General features: G+C 27.6%; 1 protein-coding gene across 1 annotated transcript; it reads left to right on the top strand.

Annotated features, from left to right (window-relative positions):
- Nucleotides 1-2,292: 2,292 nt before the first annotated feature.
- Nucleotides 2,293-2,859, top strand: LOC145947766 (serine protease inhibitor 88Ea-like). Its single transcript, XM_083057544.1, has one exon. It carries the CDS (start codon nt 2,293-2,295, stop codon nt 2,857-2,859), a length of 567 nt encoding a protein of 188 aa, XP_082913670.1.
- Nucleotides 2,860-23,614: the final 20,755 nt, after the last annotated feature.

The following is a 23,614-nucleotide window of genomic DNA, read 5'->3' as shown; positions in this document are numbered from 1 at the left end:
CACTTCGTAGACAACTGACTATATACATATTTGAATAAATGTCAGATGTTTAAATATATAGAATTATTGCAGAATATAATTTCTTCTAATTGTTAAATATTAAATGTTACTATTAAATTTCATCAATAATAATAATCGACCGATTTCGAATTTTGCGTTTATTTTACTTGGTGGAAATATAATCATCATTTCAAGTTCGTTACATATTTAAAAAAGTTTGAATGTAGATATGTTAGTAAACATATGTAAGAATATATTTACGAATAGATTCCTCTATTCCTATTTCGATTAACAGTATATTAATATTTTTGACTTTATTGTATTTTAAATTCAAAATTAAATATAAGAAATAATAACAATTTTTCTATACACATGCAAAGTGTCGAGAACATTTTAATTACATCATATTTTGTATTAAACATCTTTTTGAATTACAATTATTGTTAATTGTTATAATTAATTTATTATTTTAATTGTAATTTATTTCGACTTTTTTTAAAATGTTTTTTTTATCAATTATGTTTAATTTTTTTATATTATTTATTCGTTAGAAAATATAATCAACGATGCGCTCTTTAAGTTCGCGATCAGAAGTTTGCGTAAATATATAAAGATCAAGCCAAAGGGAAATTTTGTCTTCAGTCCGTACAACATATATGAAGGACTTTTAATGGTTTACCTTATTATGCCAAGTGGTGTCATTGAAGAGCGTTTAAAACTTATTTTATATTTAAATAAATTCTGCAAACATTATTTAATATTAAATAATATTAAACTTTATAAATACTTCGATACACTCGGTGAGGTAAATAATTCTGACGCATCTTTGCATTAATAATGGAAATAATAATCATAAAAGAGTCATAATTTGTATGCTACTTTGTATAAAATAACATGTAAAGATTATTATCAAATTAAAATACTGCAACATTGAAGAATTTATTAAGTTGTAATAACGGAAACAAAAAAATAATAGGATATATTTTTAAGCGAAATAAGGATTCGAAACTTTGATACATCTTAAGTATGTCACTGAATAATTTTTTAATAATAAATCTTTAATGAAATCTAGACAAACCTAAAGTCACCTAATTTTGACTCTTTATATATGTAGATTAATTTGAATGAAGTCACTTGGCGTGTATTTTAAATTAATATAATGATTTAGATACACGTATAAAAATGGTAAATGAAACTATTTAAAAAAATAAAATAAAAGTATTTTATTTAGAAATGATTAAGAATCTTATCAACATTTCTTTCGATATTTTTGATTCTAGAATTCTGTCGTCCAAAATGCAACTGCGTGTTGTTTTCCAGAAAAAAAGTTTTCCGAAAACTCCATGTCGAGAATGACAAGAATTTTCAGCTGTAACTTTGGATATTTATTCGCAGATCAACCCGATGCTATTTTTGGGATGATAAAATATATCAATACAATAATAAATTCTTTTTGTCATAATTGGGTAAAATTAAGCGTAATAAGAAATAATATGGATATTGTTTTGATAATTTTACATAATTTAGAATTACAAACAAGGGTCATTCATTGGAACGATACAGACGAACCGACCATTCCTAACAATCAAGAGCGTAAAAGCTGTGAGCATGCCATTAATTTTACATGTTTTTACTTATTATAAATCTTTTATCAAATTTTTTAAATTAATCGAAACATATTTTCTAGACATATTTTATTTTGTACAAAACAAACCGCTTTATTTTTTGGTCAATGAACGGATAGTCGGGTACCCAAAGCAATATTAAATGTTAAAAATATATATCGAAACTTTCCATCTCCACGAACAAAATAGAAAGGATCTTTGTATTTGCAAAGCTTTTCATGTACAACGGGAAATAATTTTCGTTTCTTATCAGTTCTTATAAATAATTGTCGCTTTGTAATGCGCAATGACATAAAGATAGTACCCGGATGTATATATATCGATACAAATGTGGAAAAAGAAAAATTATGCATTAACAGAAAAGTTAAATTTTAGTAATAAAAATTGCTTTTAAATATTTAAAATTGTTAACGAAAAGATTTCTGTTTTTACCGTTGCCACTTAATTCGATTTTACATTTCTAAAATTAAATCAAAATACGTAAATGGCTTTTAATTCATGAAAATGTGAAATATTATATGGATTCTTAAAAGTGCTCGTTATTTTATAAGCAAGGGCGGAATATATTTCCAATTTTATTAATTCATTGATATATCTTGACAATTTTCTGTTGTCTTTTAAGTTCTAATTTCTTTTTTATTTTTTAGTTTTCTGTCACGAATTAAGCATGCACGTAAGCGAGTTCTTCTACAAAAACCGCATGTCGTTGTTTGTGTTCAGACCTGCTTCATTAATCTCTGACGAGTGGGTGGTCGAAGAGAACGCTACCAATGCTGACATGTATGCTATGATGAAACGATTGTCGACCGACGAGGGAATCTGCAAATTTCGGAATCTGCTAGATGGTCATGCGACATCAAAAAGTGATACAAACTTCTCTTTTTTGCCGGAATTCAAGGTAGAGAAAAATCTAAAAATCCATGAGCTGATCAAAGCACTAGGCGCCGAACAATTGTTGACGCCCGATAAGATTGATGTGGACTATTGCTTCTCGTGTTGCGAGGCCAGTTTGCAATTCGGCAATATCGTGCATCGCGCTCATGTCAAGGTCATGGAAACGAGCATCGTTGGCCGTGCCACCACCTTGATCTACACTGGGCAAGAGCACTCCCCGAGCACCAAGATTGTTGATGGAAATTGCAATTACCCTTCCATCTGGCTTATTTATGAAAAAAATAAACGAGAAATCCTTTTTGTCGGCGCTTTCAACGAATTCAATGAGTCCAATTCCTAGACGATCAAATACTAATTAAGTTCCGAGATTGACGAATCAAACATATTTTGTGAAACGGCTATTAATAAGTAATGGTTCTGTTATTATTGGCTAATGTTTTAATTATTGAAACTATATTTTTTTTAGAGTTAATTTGTTGTGTTTGGTTGCATTATATTTCGAGTGCATTATATTTTATGTTTAGCTTCTTTTAAAAATTTGGAGATCAATCTGTTGGGTTAGTACAAATTTATATTTGCTTCCTATTAAATTAATGAATTTTCTGAATGGTGAAAAAAGAAATCCTTGTACCTTTCAAAGTATTTTAGAAATATTTGTTAGATGATTGTCATTAATTTTTGCATTGGAATTTCATTGTTTTATATCTTTTTGTCGTTTTAATTAACTAACTAACATTAGAAACACAGTTGGAAAATTTGTGTTCTCTTGTTAAAAACGGTCCCCGTTAAAATTTTTGTGTTAAATATATAACACATTCATATGTTAATTTAACTTATTGTTGTTGCGATAATTGCACTGAAATGTTAAATTGTTAAAATAACTGAAAAAGTGTAAAAATAACACAATGTGCATCTATTTTTTATTTTACACAATAAATATGTTTCGTATTAATAGTGACAATATTTATCTGTTAAAATTTACAGAAAAGAAATGTTAATTTTATTTTATAATATAAGTAGAAATGATCAAATGTAAAATTAACATTTTTTTAAAATTTTTATATTGAAACTATGTTAATTTTACACAAAATTTATTTTAAGTTTACTTAAAGTTTGCATTTATTTTGTGTTAAAATATTAACACAATATTTGTATAATCATTTAACATATCCGTATTATGTTAAATTAACACAAAAATTTCTGTAGACCGTTTGGTACATGTAATTTGTTAAATTTGACAAAAATTTTTCAACTATGAAGCATTAATATATATTATCTATATAATGATATATAAATACTAAATTTCGATAAACCAGTGTTTATGTATACTAACATAAACATACATATGTACATATATACGTATACACACACACACACATGTACATATGTATGTTTGTATGTATGTATAATATTCTTGTCATTAATATCATTAAATTATTTTTTCGGAGAAGAAATATTTGGAAGCGAAGAAATAGATTGTAATCGAAATTTAACATTATATATTACTATATATTTAAATAATGCTTACAAAGTTAAAATGTTACTTGTGCTATCATAATGTAATAAGAAATAGATAAAAGTATTTAGTTATTCTCTTTCAAATATGTGTAACCGTGCGATCTGCTTAACTCATCTGTTTTAAATTTGCTATAATAATGCTATAGCATTATACTTTATTCTTTTTTATATTAAATTATATTTACATCTTTTCTATTTATGATCCAGCAATAACAGAATCGATTGATATTTGACTCCTCTTTCACTTGAAAGAGTTTGTATGATGCTATATACGAGGGCAGTTCGATAAGTCAGTGACTTTTACAAGATATGGCACTCAAATCGCAATCTAATTTTATTTCTGATATTTACCATCTTATTTAAGTATACACATCAAGTTTCAAGTAGATCTGTCAAATAGAAATTTTTTGACAGCGTTCTAAAGCGGATAAGTTTGTGTTTTTTGCTAAAATGGAAAAAAGTGAATTTCGTGTGCTAATAAAACATTACTTTTTGCGTGGAAAAACCATTAAGGAAACTGAAGAAAAGCTAAATAAGTATTATGGGGACTCTGCTCCGTCGCATGGAATGGTTCACAAGTGGTTCACTGAATTTCGTTGTGGTCGTACAAGCACGAATGATGCTGAGCGCCCGGGACGTCCGAATGAGGTCACAACTGAAGAAACAGTCAATAAATCCATGATATTGTATTGGACGACCGTCGAGTGAAGATACGCGAGATAGCCAAGATGGTAAACATCTCAAACGAACGTGTTTTTAATATCTTGCATAAACATTTGGGCATGAAGAAGCTGTCGGCCAGATGGGTGCCGCGCTTGCTCACAATCGACCAAAAACCACAACGAAATTCAGTGAACCACTTGTGAACCATTCCATGCGATGGAGCAGAGTCCCCATAATAGTTTTTTAGCTTTTCTTCAGTTTCCTTAATGGTTTTTCCACGCAAAAAGTAATGTTTTATTAGCACACGAAATTCACTTTTTTCCATTTTAGCAAAAAACACAAACTTATCCGCTTTAGAACGCTGTCAAAAAATTTCTATTTGACAGATCTACTTGAAACTTGGTGTGTATACATAAATAAGATGGTAAATATCAGAAATAAAATTAGATTGCGATTTGAGTGCCATATCTTGTAAAAGTCACAGACTTATCGAACTGCCCTCGTATTAACGACTTTACCGAAATTTAGCATCTACTTACTAAGAGACAATAATATCAGATTTCTTTAATTTTAGTAATTCTTCTCTTCAGTCAATTAATAATATAAATAATTATAAAACAACGAAATTCAAATCGGAATAAAATTAATGAGAATTGACAATCTACATTTTCAAAAAAAAAAGAATACGAGTTTTTACTTTTTTTTTGATCTTCCAAAAATTTGTAAATTTACCCAATCATACCTTAAATTTTTATGATCTAAACAATTAATTTATTTTATGCGTTTTTGAATTTTTAACAGAAGTTGCTCGTAAAATTATATCGTGCACGAAATATAATACTAATCTTAACTCAAATAGACAAAAGATTGAGTCGCGTAGAAGGTAAAAAGCTTTATATAATTACATAAAACTTTATATAATTATATAATTACATATAATTTTGCAATAATTAAAGATCACTTTTATCAATCGTTTCAAAATGTGTGTCTGACTCATGTACTTCTCAATTCATTTTATACGGCCGTCTCTTGAGGAGGGCGAACGGATTCGGCAAAATTGAAAACTCCGATAAAGAGGATATTTCGACGTGTTTTATCATAGATCAGCCAGACAAACGGATAATTACAATTCACGTCGACTTGCTTGAGGTTTGGAGAGGACTCTTGCCCGGTGTAAAACATGGTGATTGCATTCGCGAGGGTGTCTTTTTCCGTGACATTAACATATGTACGATGCACGGCATTACCGAGGTGCTGGAAAGATATGTATTCAGGAACTTCTATTATGTGATTCGCGCCGAATGATATTAATTCCTCGAGACCTAGATCTTGCAGCAGCTCACGGATTTTCAAATTTTTCTCCACTCGAAAAATCGGCCGCTTCGAGAAGTTTGTATCTTCTTGCGATGTCGCATCATGATGTAACAGATGGCGCAATTTGCACATACCTTCCTTGGTCGACAATCGTTGGACCATATTGGAAATGTCAGTGTCGGTAGCATCTTTCTTGATCCTGCAGTCACCTGAGTCTTGTGAGTCTATTGAAGCAGGTAACAAGATAAACAATGATATGTTATCATTCTGGTAGGGAAACTCGCTCACGTGCATACTTAATTCCTTACAATTGGCTAAAAAAAAAAAAAAAAAGTAGTTGAGTATATTATATAGAAAAAAAGTGATCAACATTGATAAATCAATGAAATCGGAAATATATTCGTCTGATTGCATATAAAATATTGTGCATTGTTGAAAATTCCTACAATACTTGACATTTTAAAAAATTGAAAACCATTTGTGTAAACATATTTTCAACAAATGTTGGAAAATTGAAAGTAAAATGAGTGGCAAATTAGTAAAAATCGGAATCTTGTTTTTAACAATATCAAAAACATTTAACAACAATTTTTATTATTCTAAAATTTAAACCTTTTGTCAATGCATATTTATTATTTTTATTATTTTTTATTAACGTCCAGGTACCAATTTCCTGTTTTTTGTTCTGTGACATTCCTCGCAGCTGCTGAATATTCTTTTTCGTTAAATTTTAGAAGGTTATTTTTAAATACAAAGCTAATTGTATTTTTCATGGTAAAAAGAAAAGTTCAACATGTTTATCATTTAAAGTTGCTTTGGATATTTGGATTCCCGTTCCGTGACAGAAGGGTTAAAGCGTTGAATGCTTTAGAAGATAAAAAAATGTATTTCGTTAAACAGCTTTCAATTAGTTTCGTTAAATATGATACAATTAATTCAAAAAATGCAATTATAAAAAGCTTTACATATATATATTATATAAAAACAGATGAAATTACAAGATGATATTTTATGACATATATCAATGAAAGAGAAATTGTTTGTATTTTTCATGGAATTAGCCTGTATCCAAGATCGATACGAAATAGAAATATAATAACTAACAATTGTTCTCAAACGATTGTTAATAAAAACGTCAAGGTCAAGCAAAGTTTATAATTCTTTTTCCAAGAAAACCATAACAACAACGATATCAACGCATGAGCATTGCGAACAATTGTTAGCCACTAATTTTCTTTCCTCCATCGATTTTGGACACAGGCTCGATGATCAATTCTCTTTCCATTTATAAATGGTCTAAAGATTATATTTGCTCACATTCTCTACGCTTTCGTTTGTCAGGAATTGTCGATACACTTGGTGCGTCAGATTGACAGGCCGTTGAAATTTGGAATTTTTGCAACTTAAAACGGAAGATGTGCATCAAAATAAATTCCATATCTTTTCTGGCTACGCTCAATTTCATAGAATGAATCATGTAATCCATTAAGTTATATTTTATAGATTCATTTATGATATTTATTCCCTGGACAGGAGAATAGAAACAATTGGATCCTTCTAAATCTTCGTTCAAAATATGATAACGCCATGATATTAAGAAATTATCCTCCCTAAGACTAAGATTAATACAATCATTGTCGAAGGGGTAAACCATATGACTTATATTCCATAACTGAAAATATCAAAGAAAATATTTGTAAGATTTTCATTTATTCCTTGATAAAAGACTTCTGTCATTTTTAAATCGCGTTATTCAAATTTTTATATTAGCAGCCAAAATCGTTTAAGTGCGCGTGTTATGCTCTTTTAAATCTAAAATTAACTCCAAATTGCGCCAAATTACATTATTAAAGTAAATCAAAATAAAAAAGTGTTAAAATTATAAAAATATTTCGATAAGTAAACTTTCTGAAATTTATTAACGGCTCTATCATTAAAATATTGAACAGTGACAAATGTAAGATGTATCCAAACTTCAAATATTTTAATTATAATTAAAAATATATTCTCTTTTTTGTAGCCGCTATTAATCTATCTGAGTGGCAAAGTTTTTGTTGATAGATTGTTTTTACATTTCAATAGATAAAAAGTCTGCAATACAAATTATGACACTTTTGTTATTGTTTCCATTGTTTAGTACAATGCTTTATAATTTACTTGTAATGGAAGTTTTTTGTCTAATTTTAATTTGTGGTATTGTAACAACTCATCTTTCGATAAATTTGTTAAATCAAGAATATCTTTTAGCCGCTCCTCGATGTTACCATGGATTATTAAATAAATCATCATAAGTCCAGCATATATGCAATACGGACTAAAGGCTAAATTTTTCTTGGGGTTGATTTGTATAACTTTATGCAGACAATTGATCGTGAACTCAAAACGTTTCTCCGTCAATGTATCCTCTGGCAAATAAAAAATACGAGTAAGAAAAAAACGAGCAAAATATAAAAGAAAAAAATATTCGAATTAAATAGTTACAATAAGTTATAATTGAAATTAATAAATTGATCCTAACAATTAATAACATATATAATTAAAAATGTATATTGTATTAAAACTTGTTCGAAAATTATTTTGTATGTTGAATATTTTTATTTATTACAACTCAAATTTAATTCTAGAATCGAAATACAGTATAATAAACTATATATATAATAACAATTTGAAGAAAAAAAAAAAAATTCACGAATGTATTCTTATCTATGTATACTAACATGATTATATATTCAAACTTTGTTTAATATGTAAAAAATTAGAAAAACCGTACTTTATTTGTATTACCATTAATTAGAATAATCACAAAATTCAAATTAAATGAATTCTTAATATAAATTAATAATTATTAATATAAATTAATAATGATATTTATTAATACTGACAATGAGAAACCCATTTTACAAAAGTTCTATTTATACTTTACTCAAATGTAATTTCTGTCGTTTTTACGCTGACGAAATTACACCTTAAAATTAAACTTATTTTGTGTATATTTAAAACGCGAAACTATTCGCTAAAATATATTAATGCTGATTTCGAGCAAATTTTGAGAAAAAGTACTAGAATTTAGCTTATTAAAATTTAACAAATGGCAAAATTCTTCAGGAACAAACGTGTGGCCTAGGTGAAACGCACAAGTCTTATATTTATTAAATATTGCTTTGATCGCAATATTATTTTGCAGCTTTAGTCTCGCACGCAAATTGTTGTAGTTGGCGTTATAATCGGATGAAATTGTTGCATTGATAGTTGAACCGAGTTTGAAATAGCTTTTTCCTCCTCATATACATTCGTTTCAAATTCTATTGAACAACTTTTAAATCTGAAGCCGTTCTCTAGCTTTATAAAACCTTGACGGAAAAAAAACGTTTCTGTCAGAATCAAACCATGCGCAAATAAATACTCACACAAACACACACACACTGGTACATATCAAAACATATTATTTGATTTTAATGTCAAAAATTTACAATTAATTTATTGAAATATATATACAAATATGCGTTATCTCATACATCTTGACACATTTATGAAAATATACATAAATAAGTAGATATATATACATATATATAATAAATCAAATGAAAAAAGGAGTCAAAAGTTTCTCATTAATTCTGTTAATATCTGATACATGAAGAGAATCATAAATAGAAAATTTGAATATTTGATTAAAAAAGTAAAATTAATACTATCGGCTATAGCAATATCACAGCAAATTTAGAAAATAGTGAAGCACATTGCATGATTATTCATATTTGAGATAGAAGAATATACTTTAGTCTTTTCTCTCATATATATTACTATTGTGCAATTAAACAATTTTATAAATTTTGTTAACATTATTTAAATACGTATGTACACAATATAATATACAATACAAATAATAAATTTTGACATTGTTAACTCGACTAATGTTATTAAAAAATTTGAAAAAAATAATTTTTTCGCATTTATAGCAGCTATATTATACATATGCATACAACATGCATATACATATATATGTATATACACAAATAAATAAATATGCATATATTGTATCAGGGATCCGGACCAAAGCAAAATTAGGATTTGGTTTCGATTACGGTTTAATAAAATATTTAACAACCGTTCCGGTTCCAGTTTCGGTTTTTCGATAAATAAAGAAAATCTAAATCGTTTAAATTATATTTTTCGGTTACGTATACTTTTTTTTTTAATTTTTACTTTTCTAATCAAATTAATTTCTAAATTATATTACTTTAAAAAATTATTATTAATTTATATGACATATAAATAAACATCACTTTATATTATACACGAAAATATATTTAGTTATAGGCATATATTATATATAGAAGCATATATAAATATATTTTAGGTATAATAAAATATTCATGTATATATAGTGTTGTTTATCTATGTCATAAAAATTAATAAGTTTTTTAAAGTAATATAATTTATATGTATACTTTATATATAATATATATATATATATATATATATATATATATATATATAAACGGGAAACATAATATCCTCACAGCTATCATTATTGCGATGATACATGCGTTTCAGAACATTTAAATAATAATTATCAGATATCATGACATTTCCGTCATTTGCGCAAAAACAGAAAAAAATACCAAAAAGAACTGTAAACCGAAAATAATTTAACGGTCCGGTTATGGTTCCAATTTTATAAATTTAATAGAATTTCAATACGGTTTACAGTTTTGGTTCTACTAAAAACAACGATTATGGAACGGTTATTTGTTTTGATTCCGGTTTGGTCTGAGTCCCTGATATGTATATATAAATATATGTATTTATGTACTTATATGTATGTACATAAATAAATATTCTTCGTATGTATATACATATATATCAACTACTTTACCGAAATTTAGCATCTACATACTAAGAGACAATAATATCAGCGTTCTTTAATTTTAGTAATCCTTCTTTTCAGTCAATTAATAACACAAAAAATTATAAAACAACGAAATTCAAATAGGGACAAAATTAATGAGAATTGAGTCTACATTTTCAAAAAAAAGATTACGAGCTTTTTCTTTTTATCTTCCGAAAATTTATTACACAATCATACCTTAAATTTTAATGATCTAAAAAATAAATTTATTTTATGCGTTTTTGAATTTTTAACAGAAGTTGCTCGTAAAATAATATCGTGCACGAAATATAATACTAATCTTAACTCAAATAGACAAAAGATTGAGTCGCGTAGAAGGGAAAAAACTTTATATAATTACATAAAACTTTATATAATTATATAATTACATATAATTTTGCAATAATTACAAATCACTTATATCAATCGTTTCAAAATGTGTGTTCGACCCATGTACCTTTCAATTCATTCTATACGACCGTCTAACTTGAGGCAAGTTTATTGAAAGCTCCGACAAAGAGGATATATCGACGCAATTTATCATAGATCAGCCAGACGAACGGATAATTGCAATTCACGTCGACTACTTTGGTGCCTGGAGAGGACTCTTGTCCGGTATAGATCAAGGTGGCCGCACCCGCGATGGTGTTCTCTTCCGTGACATTGACATAAGTACGATGCACAGCATTACCGAGATGCAGGAAAGATATGTTCTCAAAAACTTGAATTTTGTGAATCGCGTCGAATGATATTAATTCCTCGAGATCTAGAGCTTGAAGCAGCTCACGGATATTCAAATTTCTCTCTACTCGAAAAGTCGGCAACTTTGAAGAACTTGTATCTTCTTTCAATAGCTTATTATTATCTAGCAGATCGCGCAATTTGCGCTTTCCATTTTCGGTCGACAATCGTTTGATCATATTGGAAATGTCAGTGTCGGTAGCATCTTCCTTGATTCTCCAGTAACCTGAGTCCATTATTGTAGCAGGTAACAAGATGAACAACGATGTATTATCATTTTCGTAGGGAAACTCGCTCACGTGCATTCTTAATTCCTTACAAAAGTCTAAAAAAAAAGAAGAAATTGAGAATATTATATAGAAAAAAAGTGATTAAGATTTTATATGAATCAACGAAATCGGAAATACATTCGTATAATTGCGTAAAATATATTGTGCATTGTTGAAAATTCCTACAATACTTTACATATTTAAAAATTAAAAAGCATTTGTGTAAACATATTTTAATCAAATGTTGGAAAATTGAAAATAAAATAAGCGGCAAATTAGTAAAAATCGGCATCTTGTTTCCAACATCAAACATTTAAAGCAACAATTTTTATTATTCTAAAATTTGAACCTTCTGTCAATGCCTAATTACTAATTTTATTATTTTTTATTAATGTCCAGGTACCAATTGCGTGTTTTTTGTTCTGTGATATTTCTTTAGCTGCTGAATATTCTTTTCCGTTATATTTTAGAGGGTTATTTTTAAATACAAAGATAATTGTATTTTGCTTGGTACAAAGAAAAGTTCGACATGTTTAACATTTAAAGTTGCTTTGGGTATTTGGATTCCCGTTCATTTACAGAAAGTTTAAAGCGCTGAGTGCTTTAGGAGATAAAATATGTGTACAAAATATGTTTCGTTAAACAGCTTTCAATTAGTTTCGTTAAATATGATACAATTAATTGAAAAAATGTAATTATAAAAAGTTTTACATATATGTTATGTAAATACAGATGAAATTAAAAGATGATATCTTATGACATACATCAATGAAAGGGAAATTGTCTGTATCCTTCGTGGAACTAGCCTGTGTCCAAGATCGATAGGAAAGAATAATATAATAACTAACAATTGTTCTCAAACGATTGTTAATAAAAACGTCAAGCTCAAGCAAAGCTTACAATTCCATTGCCAACCAAAAAAACCATTACAACAATGATATCAACGCATGCGCATTGCGAACAATTGTTAGCCACTAACTTTTTTTTCGCATCGATTTTGGACACAGGCTCGATGATCAATTCCTTTTATAAATGGTTTAAATATTACTTGCCCCATCTTCTACGCCTTATTCGTTTGTCAGGAATTGTCGATACACTTGGTGCGTCAGATTGGCTGGCTGTTGAAATTTGGAATTCTTGCTCATCAAAACAGAGCACGGACATCAAAATACATTCCATATTTTTTCTGACTACGCTTAATTGCGCAGGATGAATCATGTGATCCATTTGCTCCTTTTTTATTTTTTTATTTATTTTATTTATTGTCTCGATAGGAATATCGTTCAAATTATAATTATTCAAATTATAAGTATATCTTTCTACTCTTAATTCACCGTTCAAATAACGAAAACGCACTAACCTTAAGTATTCATCCCACTTTAACCAAAGTTTAATATAATCATTGTAATCAGAGTTAACCACATATGCATTATTGTAGAACTGAAAATATCAAAGAAAATGTTTGTAAGATTTTCACTTATTTCTAGATAAAAGACTTCTGTCATTTTTAAATCTTTGTATTCAAATTTTTATTCTAGCAGGCAAAATCGTTTAAGTGTGCGTGTTATACTTTTAATAAAATTAACTCCAAATTGCGCCAAATTATTATATTATAATTAAATTTAAAAGTGAAAAAAGAGTCAAAATTATAAAAATGTTTCGATATGTAAACTTTCTGAACTTTATTAAAGGCTCTATTAATAAAATATCGAACAGTGACAAATGTAAGATATATCCAAGCTTTAAATATTTTAATTTTAAAAATATATTTTTTTTGTACCCGTTATTACCACTAATTAGTCTTTCTCAGTGGCAAAATTTTTGTTTAATAATTGTTTTTACATTTCAATATATAAAAAGTTTGCAATACAAATTTTGACACTTTCTTATTGTTTCCATTCTTTAGTGCAAAAATGCGTTGTAATTATTTTCTTGTGATCGTACGTGATGGTGTAAGCTGAATGTGCGTCGTATCATGTCCTGTTTAAAGTTAAAATCATTTGATAAATGAAGGATAACTTTTAGCTGTTCCTCGGTGTTACCATGGATTATTAAATAAATCATCAAAAGTCCCTTATATATGCAATACGGACTAAAGGCAAAATTTTTCTTCGGTTTGATTTGTATAACATTATGCAGGCAATTAATCGCAAACTGAAAATGCGCCTCCATTAATGTTTCATCTGATGAATAGAAAATACAAGTAAACAAAATATAAAGCAAAATATAAAAGAAAAAATTATACCAATTAAAAAGTTACAATAAATTATAATGAAAATTAATAAATTGATCCTAACAATTAATAATATAAATATAATAAAAATTAATATAAAATATAATAAAAAATATGTTTATTGTATTTTGTATTGAAAATTATTCGAAAATTATTTCGTATGTTGAAAATATTTTTTTATTACAACTCAAATTTAATTCTAGAATCGAAATACAATAAAATAAATTATTATATTTACATATATATATATGTATACCTATATATATATATATATATATATATATATATATATATATATATATATATATATATATTGACAATCTGAAGAGAAAAAGAAAAAGAAAAAGATTCGCGAATATATTCTCATCTATGTTTACTAACATGATTATATATATTCAATCTTCCTTTAATATGTAACGAATTCGAAAAACGGTATTTTTTATTTGTGTTAACAGTACATAGAATAATCATAAAATTTAAATTCGATGAATAATTGTTGATATAAATTAATAATGATTATTATCAATAATGACAATGAAGAAATTACCCCCATTTCACAATTATTTTATTTATTTATACTTTACTCAAGTATATTTTCTGTCATCTACGCTGACGAAGTCACACCTTAAAATTAAACTTATTTTGTGTATATTTTTAAAACGCGAAACACAATTTGCTAAAATATATATAGTTAACGCTGATTTCGAGCAGATTTTTGAGAAATAGTACTGGAATTTAGAGTAATAAATTTAGAGTAATAAATAAAAGTATAAAATCTATCAAATAGCAAGATTTTCTTTAAGTTATGGCCACTAAATTACATCGAACTATAAATACTTTTGACATTAATATATAAATTACAGATCATTATCCTTTCGATAAAACAACTCAAGAAATTACATAGTTTTATACAAGAATATTTTAACTTACCAATTCGTGATCGGTATCTTATCGGTCTTCGATTCATTTCTATTTATAAAATAGCAAGAGCAGGAACAAACGCGTGGCCTAGATGAAGCGCACAAGTCTTATATTTATTAAATAATGTTTTGATCGCAATATTATTTAGCAGCGTTTAGTCTCGCTCGTGTATTGTTGTAGTTGGCGTTATTATCGGATGAAATTGTTGCACAGATAGTTGAACCGAGTGTGAAATAGCTTTGTCCTCTCGATATACATTTAAATTCTATCGAACAATATTTAAATCTGAAGCCGTTCTCTAGCTTTATACAACCTTGACGGAAAAAAAACATTTCTGTCAGAATCAAAGCATGCGCAAATAAATACACATCAATACACACATAGATACACACACACACACACACACACACGCACGCACAGATATTTAAGAAACACAATAAAACACTTTATTTTACATTTATGTCAAAAATTTAAAATTTATGTATTACTATATAAATATTCTTATATATAGTAAAACAACTACGAAAATTGTAAAAAGAAGATATATTTAGCGTAGGCGTCAAATGAAAAAAAAATCAAAATTCTATCATCGATTCTTAATAATATTCGACACATGGAGAAAATCATAAAAAAAGGATTTAGATAATATATTGTCGAAAAAATATAAGTTTGAATTGCTAATAATTATGGCATAATTAATGGTAAAATTAATAATAAAAGTAATAACAAATTTAAAATAGAGTTAAGTACATGGCATGATGACATATTTGAAAAAGAATGATAGTTCAATATCTGTCCTATAACATTGCCACCAAAAAATTAATACTTTTACAAAACTTGTAAGCATTATTTTATTATAATATAAATATGTACACAATATAATACACGGGAAAAATATATTAACTACAATAATGTAAACTTTTTACACATAGATGTCTCTATATATTACATCGAAATTTAATTAATTTTGGCTATGGTATCTAATATTTTTAAGCTTCATTTTAACTTTAACGGGAAGTTTTCCATTGAATTATAGTTACAAATATTAGCCACGAAAGCTAAAATTTAGACATTGTAATTAAATTTCAGGTGCAATATAAAAATACCTATCTGCAAAATTTAAATTATTATAGTTAATATTTAGTTTCCGCGTTTAAATGTTGAATTTCGGCAGCGAATCGATATTCGCTTCCACATGTTTCTTCAATAGAATTCAAAAAAAATGAATTAATAATGTTTATTCAAATAAAGAGATATATTGTAAAAACATACATGTAAAAATATTCATTGCACTATCGAAATTTTAAATATTATATGATAAAAATATCTAATGCTTTCTAATGTAAGTAATGTTTTATCTCCTCCTTAGAGTAAATAATAGAAAAGTAAGAGTACTCTGCGTTGATACCACTGCTTTAAAATTAATTAATGAAAATCAAGTAACCCTCCATTATTATATTTTTGAATCAATTTAGAAGAAAACGAGTCTTTTTTACTCGAGATTTCAAAAATTTATAAAATGCAAGCACACATTAAATTTAATTAGTCAAAAAATTATTACATTGATATTCGAATTTTTAACAATTATTGCTTATATAGAAATCGCTTCTCTCGCTTAATTCTTCGTAGACTGAAAATAACCGTTCTATTGGAATTATAACGTGCCGATATACATACGAATACAAACACATTTATAGATACATATAAACAAAATATTCAAATATACCATGTGATATTAATGTCAAAAATTCAAAATTTATTTATAATTATATAATTATATAATTTATCTTATGCATCGTAATACAATTATAAAAATATTCAGAAATAGATAGACACTTATTTATATAGCGTACGTCAAATGAAATAGGAATCAAAATTCATTGATTTTGTTAATGTTGGACCATAAAAATTGATGAATGAGGATATAAATATAATATATTATATTATATAGTAACTAGTGTTTATAAGCTTTGATTTAAGTTTAACGGGAAATTCTCCGTTAAATTATAGTTATAAACATTAGTTATCACAGTTAAAATTTGGACATTGTAACTAAATATCAGATAATATAATATAAAGTATTAATAGAAAGATATCTATCTTGTAAAGGAGTTTGTTATAAAGTAGCCGATTTTTGTTATATTTTAAATATATTATAATATATATATATATATATATATAATTATTATATTAATATTAAATATATAATATTATTTTTTATATTATATTATATTATATTATATGATATAATATTATATTATATTATTTTGTTTTATATTACATTATATTATATTATATTATTTATAATTATCACATTTGTGAAGTTTTCACTCATATTATGCTTATACTTTGATAGCAAACGATTGGCAAAAGTACATCATCCAACGGCCAAAAACTAAAAAATTATGGAAATTTGTTGGCTTGGGAGCAAAATTCAGCCATATTTACATTCTCTTTTAAATTATGGTAACTAATATTCATATTCTGCGTATAAATGTTGACTTACAGCAGCCAATCAATATCTCACTTCTACATATTTCTTCAATAAAATCCAAAAAAATTGAATTAATAATTTATATTCAAATCTAGAGAGATTGTATAATCATATATGTATGTATATGTGTGCATGTACACACACAAATGCACACTCGTATATACATATATGTGTATATATGTATATATACTGCTTTATCAAAATTTAAAACACATATCGTCAAATAATAACATCAACGCTTTTTAGTGTAAGTTATGTTTTATATCTTTCTTGGTATAAATTAGAAAGGCAAAATATTATAATACAATCAAATAAGGTAAAAGTACCAATGCTTGGACATGCATCTATATCTGGACGTTTTTTTTGGTCTTTAAATGCAGATATCTAAACTTTTAGCCGTAAACATATGTACGTACATTTAATATATATATACATTCCATATTAGAAGTTTAGATATCCATATTAAAAAATTAAAAAAATACCAATGTCCAGATATGCATGTCCAAGCATTGATACTTTTACCTTACAAATGCTAGAATAAATTAATGAAAATTGAGTAATCTACTATATTTATGAAACAACTTCAAAGAATACAAAATTTTCTTTTTTTCTAGAAATTTCAAAAATTTATAAATTTAATGCAGCCACACATTAAATTTAAATTAGACCAAAAGATTATTTAATTGGCCACCGAATTTTTAACAGAAGTTGCTCATTAAAATATATCGCCCACGAAATATATAAATAATGCATGTTAGCTCAAATTGTCAAAAGATTGAATCGCGCGTATAAGATGGAAAAAAAGCTTCTACAATTACATATTATTATGCAATAACTACAGATCTTATCCCAATCGTGTCAAAGTGTCTTTCCGACTCGAGTATTTCTAAACTTAATTTGTATCCGATCGTCTAATTTGCGAAAACAGGCTCTGCGAATTTATTGAAAGCGCCGACAAAGAGAATTTCTCGATGTAATTTCTCATAGATCAGCCAGACGAATGGAAAGTTGTAATTTACGACGACTTTTTTGGTGCTCGGAAAGGACTCTTGTCCGGTGTAGATGACATTGATGGCACCCCCGAGGATGTCCTCTTCCCTTACCTTGATACGAGTACGATGCACGACATTGCCGATGTGCACACTGCTGCTGGTGCTCTTTTCCATAGCTTCCAGCTCAGTTGCTTCGGGCATCAATAATTCTTCGGCACCTAGGACTTGCAGCAGCTCACGGATATTCAAATTTCTCTCCACCTCAAAGATCGGCCATCATCTTCTGATGATGATGCAGTCCTCTCATTATCTAGCAGATTCCACAATTTGGAGATTCCTTTTTTGGTCGTCCATCGTTGAATCAAATCGCAAATGTCAGTACTGGTAGAGTCCTTTTTCATCTTCCATTCACCTGATTGTGAGTTTAATGAAGCAGGTAGGAACACAAACAGAGAGGTTTTATCGTCGTAGATGAACTCGCTCACGTGCATGCTTAGATCTGGACAGAAGACTAAAAAAACATTAAGAATATAGCAAAGAACCGAAAGTGGTCATGATAGATGAATGAAACCCAGAAATATACATTCGTCCTATCCGTATTGTTTTGAGAATCCACATTTTACATTCTCAAGAATGAAAAATCATTTGCGTAAACACATTTTGATCACATGTTGGACAATAAAAAATTAAATAATTTGTAAAGCGGTGAAAATCAGAGTATTTTTTTTCAAAAATTTTAAAAACATTTATCTGCAATTTTTACTAGTCTAAAATTTGACCCTTGAATGCATATTTATTCGCCTATTCATTAATGTATGGGTACCTGGATACCAATTGTGTTTTTCGTTATATTTTAATAAGTTGTTTTCGTATAACACAGCTCTATATTTTGTTTAAGAAAAATATTCCAACAAATTTTTAATATTTAAAATTTCTTTGGATACCCAGGTACACGTTTACTAGAAATAAAATTTACGCGTTGTGTCTTTTACAAGAAAAAATGTGTTAAAAAATATTTTTTTGTTTAGTTTAAGATTAATTGAAAAGATTATAATATAAAAAAATTTATGTAAGTCAGATAAAATAAAGAGATGCTGACAACTATTACGCTTTCGTTTGTCAGGAATAGTCGATACTTTTCGTACGTTAGATGTACGAGTCGTTGGAACTTTCACTTTTTGAACATATATACGCAACGAGGTCATCAAAATAAATTCCATATCTTTCTTGACTACGGCTAATTTCACGGGATCAAGAATGTGATAATCTATCACTTTCTTTAATATTTTATTGATGTCATTTAATTTCTTCACAGAATTGCTGGATACATCTTTTTTGAGTATTTTGTCCAAAATAGAAAGTAATAGACTAGATAAATATATTTAACGTTTAATCCAACTTTTAAACATATAGTGATGGTGGTAATCGCAGAAAGCCACAAATGTATCATTCTAAAACCGAAAATATTGAAGCAATATTTGTAAGATTCTTCCTAAATTTCCTTTAATTTTCAAATTGCTTCATTCAAGTTTTGAGTCTAGCAGGAATTATTTTTATGTGTGTTTGCTGTATTCTTTAAAAATTGTGATTACTTCATTTCTGAATGTAAATAGAGTCAAAATTGTAGAGATATTTCGATAGAAGCTGTTTCTGACATTTATTAAAAGATTTATCATCTTAAAAAGTCCTCACTGACAAATTTAACATATGTGTCAAAGCTTCGCGAATTTTTTTTCGCTAATATATATTTCTTTATTGTTACCCCTTTATGAAGGTTGTAATCTGACAGAACTATTCTTACATAATATGTTTTCATATGTTATTTTATACAGTCTGGCATGCAAATTTTGACTCTTTTACCATTATAGAATCTGTCATTTAATGTAAAAATGCAACAGGAATATTTACCTTATTTATATGGCAGTAATTTATCAAATTAAATTTGCTGATCCTCGATAAATGAAGAATCTGTCTTAGGCGCTTCTCAATTGTACTTTTGACCATTAAACATAATATAAAAAGTCCATTATATATGCAATACGGATTGAAGGCAAAATTTGTTTTTGGCTTAATCTGCATAGTTTCATGCAGACATTTGATCGCAAACTGGAAACGCCTTTTCTTTATTACATTTTTTAGCGAATGAAAAACATAAAAAAATTAAATTTGAAAAGAAGAATATTATAAATAAATAGTAATTTAATTATAATAAATTACAATTTAAATTAATATATAGCTTAAATGAATCTTAACAACTAACAATATATATAATCAAGCATATCTTAAAATCAAAGCATATTGTATGAAATTAAAATTTATATGGTATATGTATATATATTCGAAAATTATTTTAAATCCGTAAAGTTAAATTTTATATAGGTATTACATCTCATATTTAATTTTAAAACCAAAATACCGTAAAATTAATAACATACATATAAAAACAATCGAACCAAACGAAAATAACTGATGTAATGTTACCAATGTTTAATAACATGACTACGTTTAATCATCATTTAATATAAGAATTCAAAAACGATATTTTACTTATATTTAGAAAAATAGAATTAATGCAAAATTTCGATATCAATGTATTATATTATTATTGATAAAACTTAAAAGTAATATTTAATCTTTAACAATAAAGAAATTATATTCTGTGATGACTATCTAATTCTAACGTTTTTTGAAGTATACTATTTCCCGTGAAAGCTGAGGAAGTAATACTTAAAAATTGAATTTATTATGTATATGCTAAAGGCGAAAAAATTCACTAAAATATAGAAAAGCTTACAAGCTTTCGACAAAATGTATGCGAGTCTAAAGTATTTCAATCCAATCTTGCAAGACTTGCCATGCGATGGCCATTAAATTACATAGAAATATAAACTCACTTAACAACAATATATAAAATAATAACACAAAAAAAATATTTGCGTAACTAGATATATTTTATCATTATTTATTCAATAAATAGACTGACAATGAGAAATTACATAATTTTATACAATAATCGCTTTGCACTTACTAATTCGTCTTGTCTCTCGATCTTGATTTAATACCATTTTATTTATAAAATAGCAAGAGCAAGGCCAAACGTGTGGTTTACGTGAAATTTGCAAGTTTTTTCATTTAGTAGCAGCTTTAATAGCAATATTATTTAGCAATTGTAATCTCACTCGCGTATTGTTAATTAACGTTCCTATGTAATGTAAATTTTGCGCTGGTAGTTGAGCCGAATGTGAATTTAATTTGTCTTTTTGGTATACCTTCGTCTAAAATTCTTTTGTGTGATTTTTAAATCTTTCCCTCGCTTGATTCTTTGTAGACTGAAAATAACTCTTTTATCAGAATTATAACATGCAGTTATACATACAAATACACACACACACACACACGCACACAAATATATATTTAAAAAAACATCAAAACATTTTATATTATTATGATGTTCAAAAATTCAAAATTTATTTATAATTATATAAGTATTCGTTATCTCATACATCGTGATACAATTATAAATATATAAAGATATATAGACACCTATTTATATACATAGCGTACGACAAGTAAAATAATCAAACATCCATCGATTCTGTTAATGTTGGTCTATAGAGAAGGGATTTAGATATATAATATTTTATCAAAAAAATTAAGTATGCTATTTGCTACAATATTATAATAAAATTTAAAGAAATTTTAATACATTGCATAATTACAAACATTTTTAAGAAGATAATTTTTTTCCAATTACAATGCCACCGCACAATTAATATATTTAAAAATTTTATATGCATATAATGAATTCGCTGCTTTATCCAAATATAAAATTGACATATCGTCAGACAATAATATTGCTTACTAATGTAAATTACGTTTTATGTCTTTCTACTTAATAAAATAAAAGGCAGGAAATTATAAAACATTGAAATTCAAATGCTATAATAAATGAATGAGAATTAAGTAACTAATTATATTTTTAAAGAATACGAGCCTTTTTCGAAATTTTAAAAATTTAAAAATTTAATACGAGCAAACATTAAATTTAAATAACCAAATGATTAATTCGTTGGCCTCCGAAATTTAAGAGAAATTGCTCATAGAGTATATCGGGCACGAAATATAATGCATATCAACTCAAATCGTCAAAGGTTGAATCGCTTAAAAAAGAAAGAAAGCTTCTGATAATTACATGTCATTTTTCAATAACTACAGATCCGTTATATCAATCGTTTCAAAGTGTATAACCGACTCGTGTATCTTTGAACTAAATCTGTATTCGATTGCGTCTACTTTGAACCGGAAAGAGGGTTGGCGAATTTATTAAAAGCGCCGACGAAGAGGATTTCTTGACGTAGTTTGTCATAAATCAGCCAGACGAACGGATAATGATAATTTACGTCGACTACTTTGGTGCCTGGAGAGGACTCTTGTCCGGTATGGATCAAGGTCCTCGCACCTGCCAAGATATCCTTCTTTGTGACCTTGACTCGAGAACGGTGCACGACATTGCCGATGTACACACTAGGGCAGTTCTCGCTCCTGATGGAAAAACCATGCACATCGATCGCGTCCGGCATCAACAATCGTTCGGCGCCTAGTGCTCGGAGCAGCTCACGGATTTTTAGATTTTTCTCCACATCAAAGACTATGGGAAAAATGAAAAGGCTGTATTGACCTCGTCTGATAATGATATTCTTCTGTTTAGCAGTAGGCGCAACTCGCCGATTCCCTCGCTGCTCGACAATCGTTTGATCAAATCACAAATGTCAGTGTTAGCATTCTTTCTAACCGTCCATTTTCCTGAGATTCGCGAAGCAGGTCTGAACACGAACAGCGACCTTACCGATTTGATAAGGGAATTTGTTCACGTGCATGCTTAATTCGTAATCGAAGTCTAGAAAAGAAATTTAAGAATATAGAAAAACTACAGAAAGTGGTCAAGATAGATGGAATCAAAAATACATTTGTCCTTTCCATATAAAACATTATGAATTTTTGAAAATCTATAATATTTCACATTCTTATGAATGAAACATCTTTTACACGTAAACATATTTTG

The sequence above is a fragment of the Prenolepis imparis genome, unplaced genomic scaffold (assembly GCF_030444845.1).
Source record: "Prenolepis imparis isolate NDT839.2.m4 unplaced genomic scaffold, iyPreImpa1.0 SCAF_139, whole genome shotgun sequence".
Taxonomy (NCBI): Eukaryota; Metazoa; Arthropoda; class Insecta; order Hymenoptera; family Formicidae; genus Prenolepis; species Prenolepis imparis.
This window is presented reverse-complemented; position numbering and strand designations above follow the sequence as displayed.